The 24,149-nt window shown below is 51.6% G+C and overlaps 1 protein-coding gene across 2 annotated transcripts in view; it reads left to right on the top strand.

The window, feature by feature from the left end:
* Nucleotides 1–24,149, top strand: part of ADGRD1 (adhesion G protein-coupled receptor D1) — a 146,460-nt gene that overhangs the window by 46,978 nt on the left and 75,333 nt on the right. For both annotated transcript variants that reach the window (XM_081251725.1, XM_081251726.1), the window contains one exon: nucleotides 5,991–6,132. In XM_081251725.1, the coding sequence (XP_081107851.1) occupies nucleotides 5,991–6,132 (142 nt within the window). The remainder of the gene's footprint in view (nucleotides 1–5,990; nucleotides 6,133–24,149) is intronic.

The following is a 24,149-nucleotide window of genomic DNA, read 5'->3' as shown; positions in this document are numbered from 1 at the left end:
CACAATCGCCATGCGGCAGCCCTTGGTGTAGCCATCGATTGGGCAAACCTCCTCGGGGCAGACACCAGCGGGTGAAGGGTCGTGAGGGCCCAGGTTTATTCCCCGTCACCCCTCAGGGTACCCATTCATCACCTCGTGAGAAGGTCCCCAAGAGCGGAGACACTGTCAGCACCACTTCAGCCAACAGGTCACGCTCGGTGTCACCGACATCAGGACAGGCTGATGTCCTGCGTCCCCGGATGTGAAGTGGGAAGGGTCATCCTGCCCCCAGACGCTCCGTCCGACGCGCCCCACAAGGAAAGTCAAGGGACATTTTGCAAAACTTTGGTCTGGACTGTGAAACATGCATGCAGTAAAAGCAGTAACAAGAGCAGGGACTGTTCCGGATCAGAGGGGACCAGAGGGGATACGGTGACTGAATGGATGCTGTCCTTTCCTTGATGGGAAAGAAGCCGCACTCTGAAGGACACTGCGGGGACACTGGGGACATTGGACGGTGGACCAGGCACCAGATGATGATTGAAGCCTTGTCAGATTTCTGAGCGTGATGATGGGATGGGGATTATGTAGAAGGGAGTCTTTATTTTTAGAAGGTCCCTGTTAAAGAATTTAGAGGTGGAGTGTCATGATGTACTTTCTGATGGTTCAGCAGAAAGGCGCGCGCGCGCACGTGTGTGTGTGTGTGTGTGTGTGTCTAGAGTGTGAGATGCCAGATAAAGCAAACGTGGCAGAATGGTAGGAGCTGGGAATCTAGGTGCACTGTTTCTAGCAAATTCTCTGTGGGCGTGACTCTTGCAATTCAGTTTGGAGAGGAGGGTCTCGGTTTAGGCAGAAATTCTGGTTCTTGCCATTCTCTCTTGAGAGACCACGCTGAACCGCTTCTGGACATGGAGGACTCGGCTACTCAGCCACCCGAGTGCCACGGAGCTCACATCCACCATCCTGGTGGGCGCTCCCCTCTTTAGTTGTCCGTTGCCCAGAGGCCTCACGTCCCCTCGAGAATTCTCCTAAGCCCCTCCAGTGCCCTCAGCCGTGTCACCATGGGCAGCATCTTTCATGAGGTTCAAGTTTCCTTTGCTTGGTGTTTTCAGTGCCTCATTGCTCTCCCCTCATGGTCAGCGAGACCACAGCTCTGACGGGACGGATGAGGATGGACCCCAGAGCGAGCCGGACACGATGTCTGAGTGGGAACGCATTAGAAAAGTAGTTCACGTACTAGGGAATAGTTGCAGTTAAAAAAATTTTTTTAATTTCCCTGTACAACTTGGTTTAACTGTGAGTCCCTTGTACTCGGGAGTGGTCTCTTCCTGAGGCCCCTTTTCTTATCCCATGTGTGCTAACGTCTCTTGCTTGAGGACCAGAGCTCATCTCTCCATGCGCTTGGGTGTTTTGCTTGAAGATTTCAGAGTTCCCAGATCTGCCCCTGAGATCCTGGAATCTTCCCTCCTCTCTGGGCTTCACTGAGGGCAGAGATGACCAGCAGAGGGGTCGTGGCTCAAATGTGGCGAAGTAGGTGGGGCCGCAGGCCTGGGCTTTGGGCCGTGTCAGTTGGGTCCCCCATAGGGGCCGAGTAGGTAACGTGGGGGAGGTTAAATGGAGGGGCCGTTTGCAAGGCATGGTCGGGGGGGCCTCCCCACTACAAAAGACAGAGTACAGTAACAGGAAAGTTCTCGGAACAAGGAGATGGGGCGCGCTGCTACGGCCCTGGGCTGAAGGCGGCAGGAGAACACAGTTCCCTGTGCAAAGATGGAGGGGTGCGTGCGGGGACCAGACGGGTACCGGGCCCTTCGGTGGGCTGGGGCCAACGTGGGGTGACCCCACGGCGGCAGCCCTGTGTGGGCCTTACTCTCCTCTCTGACGCCTCTGATTTCCTACCTGTGCTCCCGTTGGCTGAACGCGCCCAGAGCAGAGGACATGGGGCCTGGATGAGGCATCGTGGGGCAGGGGTCTGTGCAGAGGCGGGAACGGGGTGTAACACTGTGGCTCCCGCCCCCTGGCTGTCTCCTTTGCCCTGTTCCCTCCTTGCATCTAGAATGAGCTGGTTTTCCCAACCAGAAAAGACCCCCAACCCCCGGTATGATCAGCTCCAAAGTGACAGATAATCCAAGTGTTACTGCTCCCTAGATAATAGATTAAAAACAAAAAAAATCAAACCTGGATCAGATTCATGAAACCAAAGCAAAACTCTTATTACAGTTGGAGGTACCAGAGAGATTAAATGAAGTGGTAAAAAAAAAACAAAAACCCTCTTTTTATTATGAAAAATTTTGAACATCTGTAAAAACAGAGAGACGGTCATCACCGGGTTATGACCGGGACAATCCACAGCCGTTTGGGCTTCCTCTGCACACCCGGCCTCACCAGTTAGTTGGAGGCAATCTCTGACATCGTGGAGTTTCATCTGTAAATATTTAGTCTCTATTTTTAAAAGATAGAGACTCTTTAAAAACTACAGAGTAAACTCCCGCCATTATCACATCTAAAATGTAAACAGTCATTTCTTAGTTCTTCTGGTGTCTCGTCGTTGTCGACTTGGGTGGGTCGTGTTGAAGCCGTGGGCTCCTCCTGGCCCGGCGACCCTGGACCCCCAGCGGGGCCTTTCCGCAGGACGAACCCAGCCAGAAGGAAGGGCCTCACTGGCTGCATGAGAAGTGAGTCACTGGAGAACATCAGTGTAAACCCGTCCATATTGGGAAATCACACTTTTCCAGATTAAAAATGCTCCTGAGGCTGCAGTGTAGACCGTCAGCCTTACCGTGATTTGGTGAGTCTGGTTTCAATTCCTGCCCTCAAAGGCGGTGGTTACCAGACTACATCTGGCTGAATCCACATGTTCCCGGGGTGGAATCCAGGAATCCACTCCGGATTTGCATTCTGTCTGTTGAGAGAAGGTTCTCCATGTGTTTTGCATTTTGTCCATATGCTTTCCTTAAGTCGTCATTGTCTGCCTGTGAGAAGATTCATTCATTCAACACATGTTAATTGAAAACATACTGTGTCTCAGGCATGGTTCTGGGAGCTGGGAGAACAATGAACAGAATGGGTAAGAATGCGGCCCTGATGGAGCTTACCTCCCAGCGGGAGAAGACAGCTGACTGGATGAACTATTAAAAAACATACACGGAGGGGGAAAGAGGGGTGTATGACAAATGAGGCTGTATTTTTAGGGTTTTATGCTCATGGTTGTGATTTTATTGTTGGCTAATATTGGAGTCCTAATTTTTGCTAGAAAAATGACTTCTAGCTTGCTTGCTGGAATTACGTACGTGATGAGTGCACGGAGTCCTGCGGAGGGAAGCGTGGGCTGTGAGGTCTTGGCAAGGGTGAGCACAGAACATCTCAGCCTCCCGGAATCATGGGCAGAGAGGTCGTCCACCTGGGCAGCCCCATCGTTCTGCGAGCAAGCTGGCCTCTGTGTCACCGGGGACCACATCTTTCTGTCTTTGGGTCTGATTTGGTCCCTGGTGACATCAAGCCAGTCTTAGGTTTCCACGGCAGGGGCTGAACCCCATGCATTTTCAGTGGGGGTGATATCACCTCTGTGGGGTGAAGATTGGTTTTGGGGGCAAGGAGTCTGGGCTATTACAGTGGTTGTGACTCTGCAGAGTTGTATAGAGCATGTTTTATGTATGTAAGCAGATTTACTGTATCTCTGTGGCACTAAAATCTCACAGGATGGGCGGGGTGTTGATGGGTTAATGGCAGGGTGTTAGGAAAAAAGTGTCTAATAAGACTCTTGAAGGGGTGATGATGAAAACAGTGGTTGAGAAACAGTGAACTAGCATGCTGGCTTTCTTTTCAGTGTCTTTTGTTTTTTCTTTTTAAAGTGTGTGACTTATTCCACGTATGTCTTCTCGTTCTGGGCTTGCACCCGTGACATTTCCCCAGAGAAGAACAATCAGACAGAAAATCAGCCGTGTTCTCTGAGCTTCCAGCAGCCCCTCAAGATTCCAACCTCGGTGATATTCAGACACGAGGAATCCATGCCTCTGTTTTGTGACCTTCTGTTGGAAAGACCCTCTTGCAGGGTCTTTCCATGAAGGCAGGGCTGGAGTTTTAAATCTTCACAGCGATATTTTTTTAAACATCTCATATTGACAATGCCAGGAACAGTTCTGTGTGCTCCTGGGGACCTGCTCATTTTTAGGGACACGTGTAAGGAGCCCGTGTGCAGAGCCGGGTGTGGTGTGTGAAGGGGAATGGTTGCAGGAGCTGCATGGGTCCCATGGGCTCCAGTCCAGGTCGACAGCTTTGAGGCTAGTTAGTAGGCGCAACTGGTTGAGGAGGAGGAAGAAGATGGTGCATCCAGCTCCCAGGGGTCGGCTCGATGTTACGAAGACAGTCCTGTGGGCATAAACGCACATAGCGGGCAGAACCCCCAATTGGGCTTTGGAGAGTGAATAGGAGACACGCAAAGTCCAGATTGGGCAAGAGACCAGCAGGCGACTGGGCGGCCCGAGCGCGGGCCGAATGACTCCACGCCGAAAGCATCCTAGTGTAGCTGTCTGAAATTCAGATTCAGGCAACAGACATTTGCTGATTACCTACCACCCGCCAGGCCGGGCAAGGGCTCGAGCAGACACCGAGGACACAACATTCAGATGGGTGTGCATTCTGGGAGTCATCCAAGCACCACAGGTGGCAGGCCCTGAACGTGAACACCTTCTGAGATCTTGCACCCCAGTTTCCTTGCTTGCCTTGTCCTAGTCCTGGCCCTGAATATCATTTCAGCCTCATAACTCCATGAGACAAGTACTGTGTATATCAGTCAGGATTCTTTTGATTGGGTTGTAAGTGACAGAAACCCCAGCGTAAGCTGTTTTTTTTTTTTTTTTTTTTTAATTTATTTATTGTTTCTGGCTGCGTTGGGTCTCTGTTGCTGCGCGCGGGCTTTCTCTAGTTGCGGCGAGCGGGGGCTACTCTTCGTTGCGGTGCACGGGCTTCTCATTGCGGTGGCTTCTCTTGTTGTGGAGCACGGGCTCTAGAGCGCAGGCTTAGTAGTTGTGGCGCACGGGCTCAGTTGCTCCACGGCATGTGGGATCTTCCTGGACCAGGGCTCGAACCCATGTCCCCTGCATTGGCAGGTAGATTCTTAACCACTGCGCCACCAGGGAAGCCCCGTAAACTGTTTTAAGCAAAAGAGGAGTTTGTTGGATCACATAAGCTGAAAGGTGCACTGGCAGCTGGCTTCAGGAGCAGCTCGATCCAGCATCCAGTCGATGTCACTCAGCTCCATCTCTCAGCTCTTCCAGGGGGTGGATCCCCTTCCAGTCATTCTCTCTGCTCATGATTGTAAGCCACTTCTGGGACCTCATGCTTCAGGGCTGATGTCTAGCAGAGAGAAGTGAGAATCTCTGACCCAGCGTTTCCTTCTGAATCTTGTTACTTCTCCTCGGATCTTCTTGGACCATGGGCTCATGTCTGAACAGTCAGTGTGGTCTGAGGAATGCAGTGCACTGATGCATTCAGGTCAGGATAGCAGGCTTTACTCTTAGTCAAGGATGAAGTTCCCTCCAAAGCACGTGGGCTGCAAGTGGGGAAGGGATGATCACCTGGAGGGAAGCTGAGGTACCTTTAACAGGAGAAGGGTGAAGGGCTCCTGGGTGACAAGACAACAGGTATCTATCACACTACTATTTACCACACCGGTTTATAGTTAGGGCAAATAGAGTTCCAATAGGTAAGTCACTTGTCCAAGGTCAAGTAAATGGATGGCTGAGATTCAGGCTCATTGCTTTGACCTTTCTGTTCTTCCCCACATCCTGGGCCATCCCCCCTTCTTCTACTAGATTATAGACTCTGTGAGGTCAAGGGCTCCATCTCACCTCTTGGTACCAGCATCAAGCCCTACAGAGAGCAGCTCTTTGATAGAAATCAGAGCTCCATCCAAAAAAGATTTCAAAAAATCTCAGGCTTAACATTAAATTTTAAACCCAAGGTTTTTTTCTTTTTTTGTGTGTTTTGTAATGATTTTTTCATTTCTTTCCTAGGATTGCTGAGGCAGCAAATTACAAAAACTGCTTGCTGTCTGTGACCAGCTACCTGATTTCCCTGGAGGTCTTCCCCACGCCGAAGCTCTCCCAGAATTTATCGGGCTCCCCTCTCATCACTGTCCATCTCTGGCACCATTTGGTGAGTTCGAGCGAATTTGTCCTCATTTCTGTTCTTTGATTTCGTTTTGCAGCAAGGAATACTCGTATGTATGATTGTATAAAGCATCTTAGATGGATTGGTGCTGGCCAGGATTAGCATTTCCCTCTTTCTAGCATTCGTTTTCTTGGGATTATTTTTGAACAGCAGTGGAAAATCCCCCGGATGGCACTGGGGTTGGACACACAGTATTGATTTTGGGTAAAAAGGCTTCTAAGAACGGATGTCACTTTCATAGATGTGTGCGCCACAAGCATGGGTATTTCTGACTTACAATAAATGTCGTTTTTGGAGGAGGGGGATATACTGACTGATTCTCCCTTATCTTGATAATAGCTATTAGTAAGTTGGAGAGCTTGGTTCTGTCTGGGAAACACAGTTTAGTGTTTTGTTTGTTTGTTTGTTTGTTTGTTTTTGTGGTACACGGGCCTCTCACTGTTGTGGCCTCTCCCGTTGCGGAGCACAGGCTCCGGACGCGCAGGCCTATCGGCCATGGCTCACGGGCCCAGCCGCTCCGCGGCATGTGGGATCTTCCCAGACCGGGGCACGAACCCGTGTCCCCTGCATCGGCAGGCGGACTCTCAACCACTGCGCCACCAGGGAAGCCCCAGTTTAGTGTTTTGAAGAGACTTTTTTTAATGCTTTCGGTCTTGAGTGATGAGCTGTTTGTTTCGCCCCATTGTAACCGTAATTCCCTCTGCCTTCACTTTATCTTTGTCAGTGATAAGAACGACAAATGTACTGGGGACACAGATGTGCACCTGTCCTTTAAAAAGTACGATTTTCCCTGTGTCAGGATCGTGTGCTGTGATACAGTGTTGATTCGACACCTGACGGTGTGATTTTTCAAGGAGTTTATCAAAAAAATGCAATATATATATATATATATATATATATATAAAATTTAGTTTACTGAAGTGTAGTTGATTTACAATGTTTTGTTAATTTCTGCTGTGATTCAGCTATACATATAAGTATATATATAGATAGATACACACATTCTTTTTCATATTCTTTTCCATGATGGTTTATCATGGGCTACTGAATGTAGTTCCCTGTGCTATACAGTAGGACCTTGTTTATCCATTCTATATGTACAATAATAAGAACTAAATATATTTTTGATTACTTGAAGTCATACAAAGACGTTTCCCGCCAGGATTTTCTATTTTGTTCCGTTTTATACTGTTCCATCCCATTCCATCAACATCACCTGAAGCCCTACTATGTGCCGGCCTCTGGGTCCGTCCACGTGTGTTTTCATCCCCTCCTCCATGAGGCGGCCATCGAGGGAAGCCAGTGAGTCAGGACATCGTCGCTCTCACAGCAGCTCCCGTCTCACCCCGCCCCCCGACCCTCATTCCCCATGAAGGTCAGGCCCCTTCTTGGTTCCCTCAGAACCCAGCTGTGCCCAGCTGTCCACACTTCCTGGCCAGTGTTTGTCTGTATTTGTGCCCTCCCAGGCTGATGGCACCGCCCGACGGCCGTTGCTCTGTTCTCTTTCATCCTGACCATTTCGCCGGTTTCTCACGTCCCTCCTTCCTCAGGAAAGGACGTTTTCCTCCTCCTCTTCGGGAACCTTCCCTCCCTTCCTCCGCACCCCCCCACCGCCGTCTGCCTGCTCCATCCCTGTCTCTCACGCCCTCTCCATCCACAGGCAAACTGTCCTGACCTGAGAATGCCCCTCTCACCCGACCCACCTCTCTCCCTCTCTTTTTGAAGATCACACAACATTTTAAATTGTGGTAAAATACATATAACGTAAAATTGACCTTCTGAACCATTTTCAGTCTTGCAGTTCAGCGACATTAAGTACGTTTCACATTGTTGTGCAGCCGTCACCGCCCTCCGTCTCCAGGGCTCCCCTGATCTCAAAAAACTGAGACTCTGTCCCCATTAAACACGAGCTCCCGCTCCCTGTCCTCAGCACCCACCCCTCCCCCGGCACCCACCCTTCTCCCTTCTGTCTCTATGACTTTGGCTACTCTGGGGGCCTCGTGTAAATAGAGTCATAGGGGATTTGTCCTTTTGTGTCTGGTTTATTTCACTGAGCATCAAGCCCTCAAGGTTCATCCGTGTTGTAGCAAACGTCAGAATGTCCTCCTTTTTTTGCGGGGGGGCAGTGCCATGCGGCACGTGGGATCTTAGTTCCCTGACTAAGGATTGAACCTGCGCACCCTGCAGAGGAAGCGCAGAGTCTCAACCACTGGACCGCCTGAGAAGTCCCAGAATGTCCTCCTTTTTAAGGCTGAATCATATTCTGTGGTGTGGATGGACTACATACGTTTTGTTTATCCATGCATCCGTCAATGGCCACGTGGGTTGCTCCGCCCTTTAGGCTACTGTGAATAATGCTGCCATGAATGTGGGTGTGCAGGCATCTCTCCAAGACCCTGCTTTTGGTCCTTTTAGGTGTGTACATGCAGAAGTGGCATCGCTGGTTCCCAAGTTCCGGAGACATTATGTGACATCCCCCTCCCCTTCCCTTCTTTAAACGATTTAAAGTCGATTTCTACCATCTCCACTTTCCATACACATTTTCAAACTGCAAATATGGTCTCACACGTCTCCAGAGACCCCTGCTCACCTGGGTTCCATCAAGGCCCGTGCTCCGCTGCAGCCCCTGACGCCCCAGCCCCGGGCTTACAGTCCACGCCCTGCAGGTGCCGCCCTTTCCCTGGTATCAGCTCCACCTCTGCTGCACCACCTGCTATAACTCCCTAACACAGGGGTTCCTTCAGCCCCTCTGCATGAACGTTTACTTCTCTGCATGCATGGGGATGCCGTGATTTCAGCCATCACCTCCGGGCAGATGTTCCCGGTGACACAAAACCCACCTCTTTCCTCAGCCTCGCTCCTGTTTCCGGGCAGGTTTCTCGGCTCCAGGTGTGCAGGTGGGCACGTTACCCCCGAGCCCGCACGTCCTCTGTGTCTGTCCTCTGTCACCGCATCGCCTTCTCTCCACTCTGAGCCTGGCACCCTGGCGCCCTCCTGGGTCCTGGCCCCTGCGCAGGACCAGCTGTCACCCTATTTTCAGAGCATCCCTCGCACCTGCTCCGCCCCGCCGTCCCTCCCCTGGTTCTGCCTGAGCTAGAAGCCTCCTGACTGTTCTCCCTGCTTCATTCTCCCCGAGTTCCAGGCTTATCTTCCCGAAACACATGCCAGATGGTCTCACCTATTTAAAATCTTTCAGTGACCAAGGTTTCCCTGAAGACACATTTCATCTCCAGGCCTCACGGTCGGTCTCTAGCGGACTTTTCCACTCTGACTTTCTGCCTGAATGTCTGTCTGGAGGAATGGAAATGCTCACTCTCCCGTGAAGTCCAGGCCTGGTGGGCCTCCACCCTTGCATGTGCCCCTCCCTTTGTCTGGAAGGCCTTCTTCCTGCGTCTCTGGGGTCAGTCCCACCTCCTCCATGAGGCCCTCTCTGATGTCCCCAGGGAAGGGCCACGTTTCCCTCTAGGCCGTCTTTGCACTGCGTCAGTACCACCTCCGAGGACCGTATGTTATTATTTATGCAAATCGATCATCTCTTAAGCCAGCCTGTGCGTTTCTGGAGGAGCTGCCCTGGACCCTGTTTGGAATCACTGATTCCTTCCTCACGATGCCCGGCCTTGAGCTTTGGCTCACAGCAGCGGCTCAGTAAATGGTTGTGGAGGAAATGCCGAGCTCAGGGTCAACAGCGCCACAGAAGTAGCCTCGTCAGGAGCTGTGTTGTTACTTCTATATGTTTGTGTGGCTCCTCTTTCTATGGAGAGATGCTCGTCCCCAGGGCAGAGGCTCTTCCCTTGCTGCCATTGTGAGGATGCAGCCAACTCGGCAAGAATGAGCTCGGCGGGCTCAGCCTGGTTGGAAATTTGGTCCCGGCGTGAAGCGGCGGCATTTTTAGTGCTTCCAGTGTTGGGGGTTTTGTAATATGGCATCAAGATATGCAAGTCTGTAACCCAAGTGTATAAAAGCAGAGAAGCCTTGCTCTGAACGACTCTGAAAGCGATGTGTGTTTGAGGCTGAAGTGGCCCTAGGGAAGGGGGCTGTGAGTCACGGTGGCCGCTGGGGACCAGGCTATGCTGGGGCTGTGGGTTGTGCTGGGAAGTGGGGGGCTTGGGGACCAGGGCCTGAAGCTGAGGCACGAGGCTGAGCGGGCAGGGGAGGGAGGGGCGGATGGCCTGAATGCAGGGCTTCCCGGTGTCCAGACCCTCAGTGAGTTCACGGGGCGGAGATGTGTCCGTGTGTGCACACACACACAAACACACACACCCAGGACATGCGCTGACACACAGATACACGCACACATGCAGACGTAGCACACACACAGACACACACACACACCCCGGACACACATAGACCCGCCACACACACAGAGACACACACGCACACACACCCACTCAGGACATACGCTGACACACAGATACACGCACATGCAGACCTAGCACACACACAGACACACAGACACACAGACACACCCAGGACACACATAGACCCGCCACACACACATAGACACACACGCACACACACCCACTCAGGACATACGCTGACACACAAATACACGCACATGCAGACCTAGCACACACACAGACACACAGACACACCCGCCCAAGACACACATAGACCCGGCACACACACAGACACACAGACACACCCACCCAAGACACACATAGACCCGGCACACACACACAGACACACAGACACACACAACCAGGACACACATAGACCCGGCACACACACACAGACACACAGACACACACACCCAGGACACACATAGACCGGACACACACACACAGCCACACACACGCCCACACTCCCACACCCACCCTCCTTGTTAGATCAGGCTGGTGTGAACCTGGAGTTTGAAGAGCGGGGCTGATTTTGTTTTGTGTATCAGGGTTCCCTCCCTCCCTCCCAGCCCCTTTCTGAGTAGGGCTGTCTCCAGGGCCCCCTACCCTCAGGACCTCACCGTCAGCCAATGTCTTTTGTGATGTTCTGCCATAAAGATCCTTACAGTAAAAAAAATGTTCTCAGTATTTTCTTAGGAAACCAACTCGAGCCGGTTACTGGTACAATGAAAACAACAAACCAGAGTCCACCGCCCTGATGTCCAGGGGCTTGGCTTTGAGCCCGCGGCGCTCACTATGGCTCTGTGCTGTCTGTGGGTAGGGACGCGGGTCTGACAGACTGTGGCGGCCCGTGTAGCCGGGGCTTCTGCTCCGTGGCTTCTCCCGAATCTCTGTGTCGGGCACACGTGGGGCCCAGCGTGTGTGTCCTCAGAGCCTGTGTTCAAACCCGTCACAGTGTTTTGCTTCATTTATGTCCCTTGCTTCCCAAACCACAGACTGTCCAGATTCCGACCCTGTCCTTTGGCCGCCCCCAGTCGTGCTGATTTGCAGGTGGTCTCTGCTGCTCTGCCGAGTGTCCCGGCCGGCGCGGGGAGCCTGCTGGGCTGCAGCCTTTCCCAGCTCAGGGCCCTTGGCCGGGCAGCTGGCAGTGACGTAGAGGCTGTTGCAATAGACCGTCCAGCTGAGGAGGATGGAAACGGGGAGCAGATGCACAGCCCCTTCTAGAAGTGACTCAGGGCACCACCCTGCTGTGGTTAACTGGTCCCCGTAGCAAGTGCCAAAGTCCCCTGCCTAAAAGATGGGTCAGAAATGGCAGTGTTCTGGCCAGTTAGAATTGCTCACAGCCTCTAAGCAGAATCTTAATTTGTAAATCAAGATTGAATGGTCACCTTTCCCTGGTCAACGAAGATGAGACCTTTGCTACCCCCAGAAGGAAGCAAAGCCTGAGAGAAGCAGGTTCTTCGGAAACTCTGAGAATCAGAAAACCAAAAGCCAGTCTCTTGAAGAGCTAAGTGCTGTCAATTTCGACGGCTATTGTCTAAAATTTACTCATCAATCAGGCTTTAGCGCTCTCTGACTGTCAGTCCCAAAGATAGGCCGTCCATCCATCAGGATTGTCATAAAGTTTGGAAGGGATTGAGTCCAATGACAGTGATGTTCTAGCCTCAGTGATGTTTGGCCCGGGAAGTGGCCAAAATGGAAGGTCTGCCCCTCTGCGCGTCTGACACCACCTCCTGGAGGGCCAGCGACGGGGCTGTGGTCAGAGCACAGACCATGCTGCCTGCCCAGCTCTGACCCGTGACGGCCGTGCGCCTCTCAGCGGTGAGTCCCTGGGAGGCTCGGTGGCTGCCACACCGGAGGAAGCCCAGGCAGGATGCGGATCACGGTGACCAGCTCAGAGGCTGGGGCAGCATGGCTGCCATAGCCATTCACAGTGTGAGCCTCGTGTGGAGGGGTTGGAATCGCCCGTCTGAAGTCGTTTCATAGTAAGAGAGGCGAGTAATCTAGCGGGTAGTAAGAAAATCTGCATCATGAAACACTCACAAGTCAACACGAGGGTATAATTTGTCCTCCGAGATGTTTATTCATTGGCTCGTATGTTGACTCAACAAATACCAGCTGTGTGATGTCAAGTGGGGTGTTAGCCTCCCGCCTCCATTTCGTCCTTCGTAAGCCAGGACGGGGGTTAGTTAGCGCTTGTGCAGTTCATAGTCTGCGGTGCAGGTACAGACTCCAGCCTCGGAGGAACTTTAGCAAAGAGGGCGTTTTCCAGGACATCTTGCAGCTCACAGGGCTGGAGGGAGCTCCACCCAGGGCCAGACAGGGGCCCTGTGCTGGTGCTGAGTGAGGGCCACCTCTGTGTCTGTGTATGTGTCCCCTCCTCACAATTCAAAGCCCCAGGAGGGCCAGAGGCGGGGAAGTGGGTGTCGTTCCCCCAGTATCACCTGTGTGGGGTTCGTGCACCTTGACAACTGTAGTATCTAAATGATGGGGTGGACCACGTGAACAGAAGTCCTGACAAGTTCTAGCCCCAGGACTTCCATCTGAGTCTCAGGACGCACACGTGCTTGGGGACAAGCTCTGAGGGAAGCACTGGGCTCTCCCCTGTGCCCTCAGGGTGTTGTACCTTCTCAAGCCATCTGGATGCGGGGAACGGCGTCAGGACACAGGGGGCTTTGGTCCTGCAGAGTGGGCGATGTGGCTTGCTCAGAGGTAGAGCCACAACTTCTGATTTTTGAAGGGAAGGCACACACCTGGATTTGAAATTGTATCTCTGGAGTTGCATTGTTGGCAGCTAATTCAAATTCGCTGTTAACATTTTCAACCAAAACTCATCTGTGGGTTGAATTGGGCTAGTCGGTCACCAGTGTACAACCTCTATGGTTTTTTAAAGATTTTTATTTGAAATGATTTTAAACTTAAGGAAAAACTGCAAATAGGACAGAGTTCCCATACACCCAGCTCACCCTAATGTTAATATTTTAAAGTACAGTTCTTTTTTTTTTTTTTAGAAGATGTTGGGGGTAGGAGTTTATTAATTTATTTATTTTTGCTGTGTTGGGTCTTCGTTTCTGTGCGAGGGCTTTCTCTAGTTGCGGCGAGCGGGGGTCACTCTTCATCGCGGTGTGTGGGCCTCTCACTATCGCGGCCTCTCTCGTCGCGGAGCGCAGGCTCAGTAGTTGTGGCTCACGGGCCTAGTTGCTCTGCGACATGTGGGATCGTCCCAGACCAGGGCTCGAACCTGTGTCCCCTGCATTAGCAGGCAGATTCTCAACCACTGCGCCACCAGGGAAGCCCGTAAAGTACAGTTCTTGAAACCAGGAAACTAACAGTGATATTAACTAGTCAATAGACATGCTTTGGATCTTGTCAATTTTCCTGCTTAGGGCTTTTCCATATAGGACCTCACCTGTCTCCTCACCTCCCAGCCTGTCCTGGTTCTTCAGCTTCTTGGTCTTGCAGCACCTTGACCCTTGAATTGTCTAGGACACTCACTCTGGAGAACATCTCTCAGTGTGGGATTATCTGATGTTTTCTCACGACGAGGCTGAGTTTATGCATCTTTGACAAGAGCACCACAGAAGTGAAACTGTGCCTTTCTTATTGGATCACACCGGACTGTGTGAGTTTCCTGTGGCTACTGGCACAAAATAACACAGACCTAGGGGGTTAGACAACAGACCTTTATGGTCTCACATCCTGGAGGCTGGAAGGTGGAGATCAAGGTGTCGTCGGGGTTGTTTCTTCCTAAAGCCTCTTACCTTGGTGTGTAGACGCTGCCTTCTTTCTCTCTGTGTCCTTATGTGATCTCTGCCCTCTTCTTATAAGGACACCAGTCATACGGGATTAGGGAACAACCCTATGGCCTTATTTACCTTAATTGCCCCTTTAAGGCCCCGCTTCCACATACAGTCACATCCTGAGGTCCTGGGGACTAGGTATCCAACAGATGGATTTGGGGGCACAGTTCAGACCAGATGCAGGCAGTAAAGGATGGCATTTATTATCATCAGTGATGTGCACTTTTAAAAATAATTTATTTATTTATTTATTTATTTTTGGCTGTGTTGGGTCTTCGTTTCTGTGCGAGGGCTTTCCTAGCTGCGGCGAGCGGGGGCCACTCTTCATTGCGGTGCGCGGGCCTCTCACTGTCGCGGCCTCTGTTGTTGCGGAGCACAGGCTCCGGACGTGCAGGCTCAGTGGCCATGGCTCACGGGCCCAGCCGCTCCGCAGCATATGGGATCTTCCCGGACCGGGGCATGAACCTGTGTCCCCTGCATCGGCAGGCGGACTCTCAACCACTGCGCCACCAGGGAAGCCCAGTGATGCTCACTTTGATTGCTTGGTGGGGAGGGGGGTGTTTTCCAGGTGTATCCATTGTAAAGTTATCATTTTTCCCTTTGCAAATTATAATCTCTTGTGAGGGAGATACCATGAAACTACACAGCGGTCATACCTCTCATGATACTTCCTCCAAACATTTTAGTGTCCGTCAATGGTTGTTACTGTCGTGTTTTTGCCTAAAGTTGATTTTCTCTCTCCATCGTTCTTTCTACGTTTATTAGTTGGAACTTTAATATAAGGACAAATTCTTCAATTATTTATTCATATCAATATGATTCTTGGATGTTTTGTTCTGTAGGCTATAATCCACTACTGTCATTATTTATTTTGTTGTTCAGATTGTCCCAGCTTTGACCCTTGGGAGCTTTTTTCCAGTTGGCTTCTGTGTCCTTTTGATATGCTTTCCTCGTTTGTGAGTCTTTCCTTACTTTCTGGCATTAAAGATAGTCTAGGCCCATGGAATCCACCATTTCCCCAAGGAGCCCTGGTTCATTTTATTGGCTAGTGGTGTTTAGAAACCAGGATCTGGGTGCAAAGCGTGCTCACTTCTACTGGGGTGTCATTGCTTCTGAAATGTATGTATGTACTTAAACCAGCAAACACGTGCATTTATATATTTATCTATGTCTATCCATCTGTATGTATATGTTAAAGAGTGTAACTTCATTCTGATAACGCTTTGCAATCAAAGACCACAGGATTCATCTGAGGCTTTTTTTTATATCTTTCCTTCTCCAAAGCTGGCTCACATGATTCTCAGTATTTTTACTTATTTGTAAAATAAAATCTATTACACACACAGAGTAGTTCAGGATGGCTAACCCATACCCCCCTGGGAAACAAATGTACTAACTAGAGGACAGTATTTGTTCACATTCTCTTTGCCATTAGCTTACACTATACAGTTGAAATTCTGTTTTACAAAGTTACCCAGGTTGGTTCCTTTCTTCTCCCTTCCCTTCAGAGTGGGTTAATCATTTGTGATACAGTTAGATTCATCTGTGGTTGTTTGTATTCAGTGATGGATGTGCCCCATTCTGGCCAATTTTAGTTATTGATTTATTTGGGATGGGGGTATGTGAAATGTAACCACAGTCCTAAGGGTCAGATCTACACAAGCAGGTGCACTCAGAGGCACGGCACCCCACCCTGTCCTGCTCCATCCTCTGTTCTTTGCACTCCATCCCAAGCCATGCCCTCTAGGTAAGCAGTTCTCTTAGTTTCTGGTTTATCCTTTCTGTGTTTCGTTTGCATTGAACAAATAGGCGCATGTACATTTTCTTATATCTCCTTTCTTCCAGGAAGGGTAGAGTGCTATAAAAACCCTTTTGGGGGCTTCCCTGGTGGCGCAGTGGTTGAGAGTCCGCCTGCCGATGCAGGGGACACGGGTTCGTGCCCCGGTCCGGGAGGATCCCACGTGCCGTGGAGCGGCTGGGCCCGTGAGCCATGGCTGCTGAGCCTGCGCGTCCGGAGCCTGTGCTCCGCAATGGGAGAGGCCACAACAGTGAGAGGCCCGCGTACCGCAAAAAAAAAAAAAAAAAAAACAAACCAAAAACCCTTTTGAACTTTGCAGTTTTTCACTCCACAGTCTACCCTGGAAATCACTCTAAAGCAGTTCATGGAGATTGTCCACATCTTTTCCTTTTTTTACAACTGCACAGCACTCTGCTGTGCGGATTTATTCAACCACCATGTGGTTATCAACTCCCCTCCTGCATGTGGGCACTTGAGTTGGTTCCAATATTTTGCAAGCAATTTGTTGGAGTGAATGACATTGTCTGCCTGTATCTTCCCGTTGTGAGAGGTACAGCCTCTCTTCTATGCTCCTGGAAAAGTGTGTGTCTACTTGCAAGTGGACCCCTCTCCCCAGGCTGCTCTCTCGCTCCTCTGGCTGTTCAGGGGGCAACGGAGTGACAAATAGCAGAGAGAACAGGAAGAGCTCAGTCTCTGCACATGAGGTCGCTGTGCGAATGGGTGCTGCCAGCCAGATTCCTTCCCCTCGGCTGCTCTTGTGATCTGTGTGTTTAATTCATTTCTGAAGATGCAGCATTATGAGCTGTCAACCACAGACAGTAATAACCATCCAGATGACCCAGAAGGATAGCGGCCTGGGGAGAAGCATTCCTGGAGCTCGCTAACCCCAAGAGACAGTGCGTTCCTGGCCCCCAGCACAGAGGTCCGGGAAGGCGTGGGCAGGAAGCAGGTGCAGATGCCTCCTCCTGAGCTGTGCTATGTGACCTGGGTCATGGCTGGAGGGAGGTGGGGGATGGCTTCGAGTGCTGTTGAAAGCCACTGGGCTTCAGGGGTGGCTGGAGAAGCAGCAGTAGATGAAATTGCGTGTTGCTATGCTTTTTGAAAACACAGTTCTTTTTTTTTTTTTTTTACAACTTTTTTGGAGTATAGTTGCTTCACAATGGTGTGTTAGTTTCTGCTGTATAACAAAGTGAATCAGTCACACATATACATATGTTCCCATATCTCCTCCCTCTTGCGTCTCCCTCCCACCCTCCCTATCCCACCCCTCCAGGCGGTCACAAAGCACCGAGCTGATCTCCCTGTGCTATGTGACTGCTTCCCACTAGCTATCTACCTTACATTTGGTAGTGTGTATATGTCCATGCCACTCTCTCGCTTTGTCACAGCTTACCCTTCCCCCTCCCCATATCCTCAAGTCCATTCTCAAGTAGGTCTGTGTCTTTATTCCTGTTTTACCCCTAGGTTCTTCATGACATTTTTTTCCCTTAAATTCCATATATATGTGTTAGCGTACACCACCCTTCCAGACTCCAGCAGCTAAGGAGAGATGTTTGGATAAGGATCCCTTTGTTCTGGAAGACTCTGGGCAGGGGTTCCCTGGGGCACTGTCTTTCACTGGTCCTTGACACCTTCTTATCACTGGAGTAGTTCAGAAGATGGTGTGGCCTAGGGGTGGGGAGTGGGGGGTGGGGGGGAGTGAGGTGGGGGCGGCAGGGGGGTCAGTCCTTCGCAAATCCTTCTCACTTTCCTGCTGCAGCTTGAATTCCGGCTTGGGCTGGCCTCGAGGCAGCTGCTGGACGTTCTGTAGAAGTTTACATTTTTTCCTTCTCTGAAGTCAGGAAGGTGCCAGTTTGGAAACCAGAGAAAAAGAAAGGGTGGATTAGGATGCAATCTCTGTTCTAATGGTGGGTTACTGTAGTTATTTTTAAAAAAGAAAGTCTTTGAGTGAAGACTGTCGTCCTGAGGGGAGGCGGAGCGGAAATTTTATCAAACCAACCGAGGACAGTAATTGCGGCTTGTCTCAGCCGAGCATTCTCTAGGGTTTTGGGGGTTTTTTTTTGCAGGTTGCTTTTGCATTTCTGAGGACGTTTTTGGAGGCATGCTCTTTTGAGTTAAAATGATTTGTGCGATGGGAAACTATTTTTGTGGAAGCCCGCACCGGTGGGCAGGGGCGGGGCGAGAGGGGCTCAGCGGACACGTGGGGACGGTCCCGTCATCGTCGAGGGGTGCGTGGCTCGGAGCCGCTGTGCTTTAGCCTGGCAGCGGGGCCCGGGCTGATGTGACGTCTTTTCCTGGCACAGAGCGGGGACTCCCTGGGGTTTCTGAGGGACAGTGGCCGCACGCTGGTCCCCAGGCCTGTCCTGGGGGTCCTAGGGGGGACACTTAGTTAAACCCAAGCATGAGGGTGGCCCACCAGAGGCGCTGGGCTTGCATTTCTGGGACACCACGTGGTCATGTCATCAGTCCATTTCCGAGGACAGCGGGTCCCATCATTTAGTCCAGACGGTCAGGCTGCAGAGGGCAAGTTGGATCGGGACTTTTCGTGAGCCCAGCCTGACCTCTGACCCTGGGCACTGTGAGATGACAGAGGGGGCCATGCTGAGGGGCCCGAGGTGGATGGGGGGACCCGCCCGGGGCCCAGTCACACCCTGGGGCCTGTCCCCATCCCCCCACGCCCCCAAGCTTTCCTGAGCTTTGCCTTCCGAGCCGGACAGATTTCTTCTCCCAAAAAGCCTGTTTAATGTCTCGGGGGCACCTTGGTCCCTGAGTCAGCACATGTGTTTCATCAGCCAAGGTGTTTGAATAGAGAACCGTCGGGGGTGGACTCCAAGTGGCTCCTGAGTGACCCCGAGCCTCTGGCCTTAACGTCCCCACTGGACAGACCTGCGGCTCAGACACGTGCAGACACTTGGCCTTTGAAGTTTCTTTTCCTTTGGGCACGTGACCTCCCGACTGAGATGGTCCTGGCTTCCTCTGCTCAGCACTACCTTGATGAGATTCATCTAGGACAGGGCTTCTTAGCTGCAGCACTATTTATATGCTTATTGACCATCCCGGTATGCCTTTTTGTATATACTATTCAGGTCTTTTGCCTATATTTGTATTTGGATGTCTGCTTTTTTTTTCTCACTGATTTTTTTAGGAGTTCTTTATATAGTTTGGGTATGAGTCACTGGTTGGATATATGCATTGCAAATATCTTTTCCGATGGGGTCTTGCCTTTTTGCTCTTGGACTGTCTCCTGGAGTTTTAAATTTTAATGTGGTCGACTTCATCAAGCTCTCCTTTTATGCTTCGGGCTTTTGTGTCCTGGTCGAGGAATGTTGCCTCACCCAAGCTCCTGAAGATAGTCCCCTGAGCTCCCCGAAAGCTTTATTGTTTTCTCCCTCACCTTTGGATCCAGTCCTTCTATAATTGTTTCTGTGTGTGCTATGAAGTGGAGGTCAAGATTTATTTATTTTTCCCAGGTGGGTAGCTAATTTACCTGGCTCTGTTTGTTGAAAAGATAACATCCCCTCCCCCTCTCTTTACACTGCAGTGTCACTTTTGTCATAAATCAGTTCACTGTTTACGTGCGATTCTGTTTCTGGACTCTGTTCCTATCTGTTTATGCACTCTGTTTCTATCTGTTTATGCTGGTGCCAATACCTCGCTCTCCAAACTGCTGCAGATTTCTAATAGGTCCTGAGATGGGCTCAGATCCCCCCAGCTTGGTTCTTCCAGGCTGCCTTGGCTACTTTTGGTGAGATACACATTTTAACGTTTGATACACATTGACACACACCTTTGATACACATAATGCCCTTCCGAAAGCTTGTAAGAGTTTACATTGTCCCCAAGCGGCCCCGATTTCCCCACATCATTGCAAACTCTGATGGTAAGAAGTCTCCTAGTAAAATGTTACTGTTGTGTTTTTATTTGCATTTCTTTGATTATGAGTGAGGCTAGACACTTTTTCCTATTGAATTGGCCATTTGCATTTTTATTGCTTATATCCTTTGACTTCTAAGGGCCATCTGCCTATCACAGCATTAACTCATTGTCTGTTATGTTTCATTTTGACTATTTTGGTCATATGCAAGTTAAATGTTTTTATATTATCCAGTGCAGCCACCGTTTTCTCCAGAAGAAGCATGTGTTAGTTTCCTATTGCTGTTGTAACACATCACCACAAATGGAGTGGTTTGAAACAACACAGCTTTATCATCTTAATGCTCTGGAGGTCAGGTCTCCAACATCGGTGTCCTTGGGCTGAAGTCAAGGTGCCAGCAGCTCTGCATCCCTTCTGGAGGCTCCAAGGAGCTCTGTGTCCTTGCATCTTCAAAAGACCCTGCCACTCCTTGGCTTATCTCTCCCTCTGCCTGCACTGCATCTTCAAACCTCTCTCTTTGACCTCTGCTTCTGAGGTCACCTCTCCTCTGTCTCTGCCCCTCCTGCTTCCCTCTCACAAGGACTCTGGTTGATCACACTGGGTCCTTACGGAACAGCCAGGATAATCTCCCCATCTCAGGAGCTTTAACTTAACCCCACCTGCAAAGCCCCTTTTCGTCGTACAGTAACATTCACAGGTTCTGGGGATTGGGATGGGATCTCTCTGGGCGAGGGGGTGTCATTTTGTCTACCGCAGAGGGTAGTGTAGGAGTCTATAAGAAGCCCCTTCCAGGTCAGTAGGGCTACTGAAACCCTCGGGGAGGGTGGCCAGGTTCCTGAGTGTGACAGCCACCACTGCGGGGTGGCAGATTTCCCCTCTAAGGCATGAGATTTCTGTGCCCAGACCTTTCGCTCTGATCGATGTGATGGAACACGGAGGCAGATACATGATCGCTGCACCTCCTCCCCCCTCCACAGAGGGGCCTGCTCAGCTGTGTGTCAGGGCCGGGGTGGAGGACGTCAGCCTGAATCCTAGAAACAGTGGTCTTTCCACTTCCAAGGAACAGGGAAAGTGCTCTCCCCGGCTTTTATGGCCAAACGTGGAGGCCGGATAATTCAGTGTGTCGCAACTGCCGTGTTTCCCAAGTACACTGAAAAGAAACAGGAGACCAGTAATCTAATACTGGTGTAAAAGCCCATCGCTTAACTAGCCAGTTTGCCAAACACAGAGCACCTACTGTGTGCAGGGGAGGCCTGTTCAGCCGACAGTGTGGTCCCGGGCGTGACTGTGGGTACCAGGTGCCTCTCGTCACTCAGCACGTCTTAACCACACAGCATCCTCCCGTGGGGCGTTCCAGGTACACCCGGGCAGAGGAGATACCGCTTCTCACTCTGTGTTTTTGAAATTGCCACACAGACACCGTGGGAATGAGGGTCGGGCAAAGCCTTGGTCCCATTGTCTGTAGCTCCAGTTAAAGGCGGATGGAGAGGGCCTCAGGCCGCCCAGACAGCCTGTTTGAACTCCCCACCTTAGTTTACGGCTGCTCCGTGGAGATCACTGCTGAGATTCAGTGTCTCGGGATGGTTTGTGTCTTTCCAGCCCTCTCCTGGGCCGGCCCACGTCCCTTCCTGAAGACGCGCTGGGCTGAGGCCTCTTGAGAGCGGAACCAGCTCTGGTGGGGGAGGTGTGAGGGCAGCTGTTTTCCCGGCTCAGCTGAGACTCTGGGCTGTCCTCCTGTTCCCTCCCTTCAGGCCTGGCTGACTTTCTTCCAGGATCTGAGTCTGTGGGTCCTGGTGGATTTTGTGGGATGGATGGAAACTCTGGGCCTTCGCTGGAATGCACCTGCCTTTTGACCCATTACTGGGATGACGTGGTCCACACCTCGAGACACCATACGGTCACCTCACACGCCTGTCCTTTCACTTAATCACCCCACCCCGTCCCCGACCCCGACGCCAGCTTCCATGCTGCCAGTGCTCAGATTCATTCTCGTGCTTATCTTTTCCAAAAGGTTGGGTCTTAGCAAACACTAACCCTCCACCCTTAATTCAGTCCCTGTCTTAAATGAGGTCATTGGCTTCAGGGGACCCATTTCCTTTCTCTGCCATTGGCCTTTCCTGGACCACCCAGGTCCACCACACAGAGCTCCGAGACTCCGCAGCTCGTGAGGGAGCACGTGGGTGCCAACCACCTGTCTCCCCAGAGACCTCGGGCTCCTTAGGCGAGATGACCTACCTTCCCTCCAGGGACCAGCTCTGCTTGCCAAACAGTGGGTGGCTTTTGCTGCAGCTCAAAACCCCCCCAGGATGCTGTCAGCCCCACCTCCCAATTCTGGGGTGTCTACCTGCTGTTCAAGTGACTCCTCTGTGAATTGCCAGCTGGGCAGCACGCCTTTGAAATGACCCCAGGCTGGCCTCCTTCCTCATGCAGATTCCTACCCGCCCCTTTTCCTTTTGGCCGTGCTGTGGCACGTGGGCTCTTACTTCCCCAACCAGGGATCAAACCCGCACCCCCTGCATTGGGAGCGCGGAGTCTTAACCACTGGACCACCAGGGGAGTCCCATGATTCCGACCCCTTTGACCCTCAGAGAGAAGAGGTGATGTTTCCATGCAGATGCGGCCCTTAGCCCCGCAGACACAAGCCACAAGAGCTTTCCCCAAGGAATCAGCACAAGCTCACAACCTCTCGCCTGAAGGGTTGCATATCAGCCCCAGCCTTGCCACCTGCCCCTGGGCTGCTGCTCCCATACTAGCTTGAGCAACCCTTCTGCCTGGGGCCCTGGTCAGCTCACGAGCTGCCTCTCTTCAAAGACAATCTCACAAATCCACCCTTTATTGTTCAGCTTGTAGCTCCTTTTAGACCCTCCCCATGGACGAGTCACCTAATGGACTCTGACACTGAAAATTCAGCTTTGTGGTAGGTTTCACAACTCAGTTTGGTTTCCTGAAAATATATGTGTTGTCTCGGTTGAAGCTTCCAGACATCATTCCGTGACCTTTGTGATGAGGAGAGGCTGCCGGGCAGCTTATTAGGGGCGCGTGGAAGGTCTGACCACGAATCTCCCTGTCCCCGCAAAGGGTAGCAGCCAGCAGAGCAGTGACCCTGCAGCTCTAGTCACAGCTTGTCGGGTTTTCACTAGTGATCTCTCTCCTTCCTTCCCCCTGTCCCAAGAGGGTTATGTTTATTGGAGAAATACTGAGACTGTCCCAGCGGCCACTTCATTAGTCTGGTCGCTCTTCTCCCCAGTGAAATAAACTGTCATTAACACTCGTTCCCGAAGCCCTTGATGATCGTGTGGTTTGCGCAGAGTTGCCTGCATGTTTCACTCTCGGCCACGCAGCAGCCGAGCTGGCGATGCCAAGTTTTCTGTTTTGTGCGAGCGGGCCGTTGGGTGGGGCCCCTGTGAGCCCGTCCAGATGGGGTTGGGTTGTGGTTTTGAGCAGCGCCGAGGCAGGGGTTGGGGGGCAGGGTGGCGGGGAGGAGCCTGAGGAAGCAGAGGTCTCCAAAGCTGGCCATGCCCTGCGCTGCTTTCATCCTGGTGGGGAATCCTGCAAACGGGTGATGCAGACCTTCATTCATTCATCCGGCAAACGTTGATTCAGCCCCATGCCTGGGCTCTGCACTGCTGTGGAGACGCCGACGAGCAGGACAGACTTGTCCACATGTGGCGTTCTCTCCCCGGCTGGGAGGGCGGGTGCACAGTATTGCTTTATTGATCCTTTCTCCTCTGAGGTCAGCCTGGATGCGTGGACTTGTTATCTGCGGCTGGGCTAGGCTGGGAGAGTGTGTGCGTCGATGAGGGTGTCTAGACAGGCACCTCTTTGATGGGAAAGCGAGCGTTCACCCCTCTTGTCTAGCTAGCGGGAGTTGAGGTGATGGAGGCTTGGGCTGCCTCTCTGCCTGCTCGGGGGAGGACAGCCTGTGGGGTGTGGGTGACCACAGGAGGGGGAAGGCGCGTGGTCCTAGCCAGGAGCTGGCCCAGCTGCATGATGCCCTGTGACTGCTTCCATGGCTGCTGCAACTGCTGGGGGCGGGAACGGCTGCGTCATGCTGGGGCCTCGGTGAAGTGGGTGAGGACTGGGGACACACGTGGTGTCACATGATGCTGAAGAAAATTCTGGGCATGTTGATGACCTGGGCCATTAGCGTCCAGGCACTTGCATCGTGCTCTTGGCAGGACAGAGCCTGCCCT

Source organism: Mesoplodon bidens (assembly GCF_964165515.1).
Source record: "Mesoplodon bidens genome assembly, chromosome: 13".
Lineage (NCBI taxonomy): Eukaryota > Metazoa > Chordata > Mammalia > Artiodactyla > Ziphiidae > Mesoplodon > Mesoplodon bidens.
Note: the sequence above shows the minus strand (reverse complement) of the source record. Positions and strands in the feature narration are given on the sequence as shown.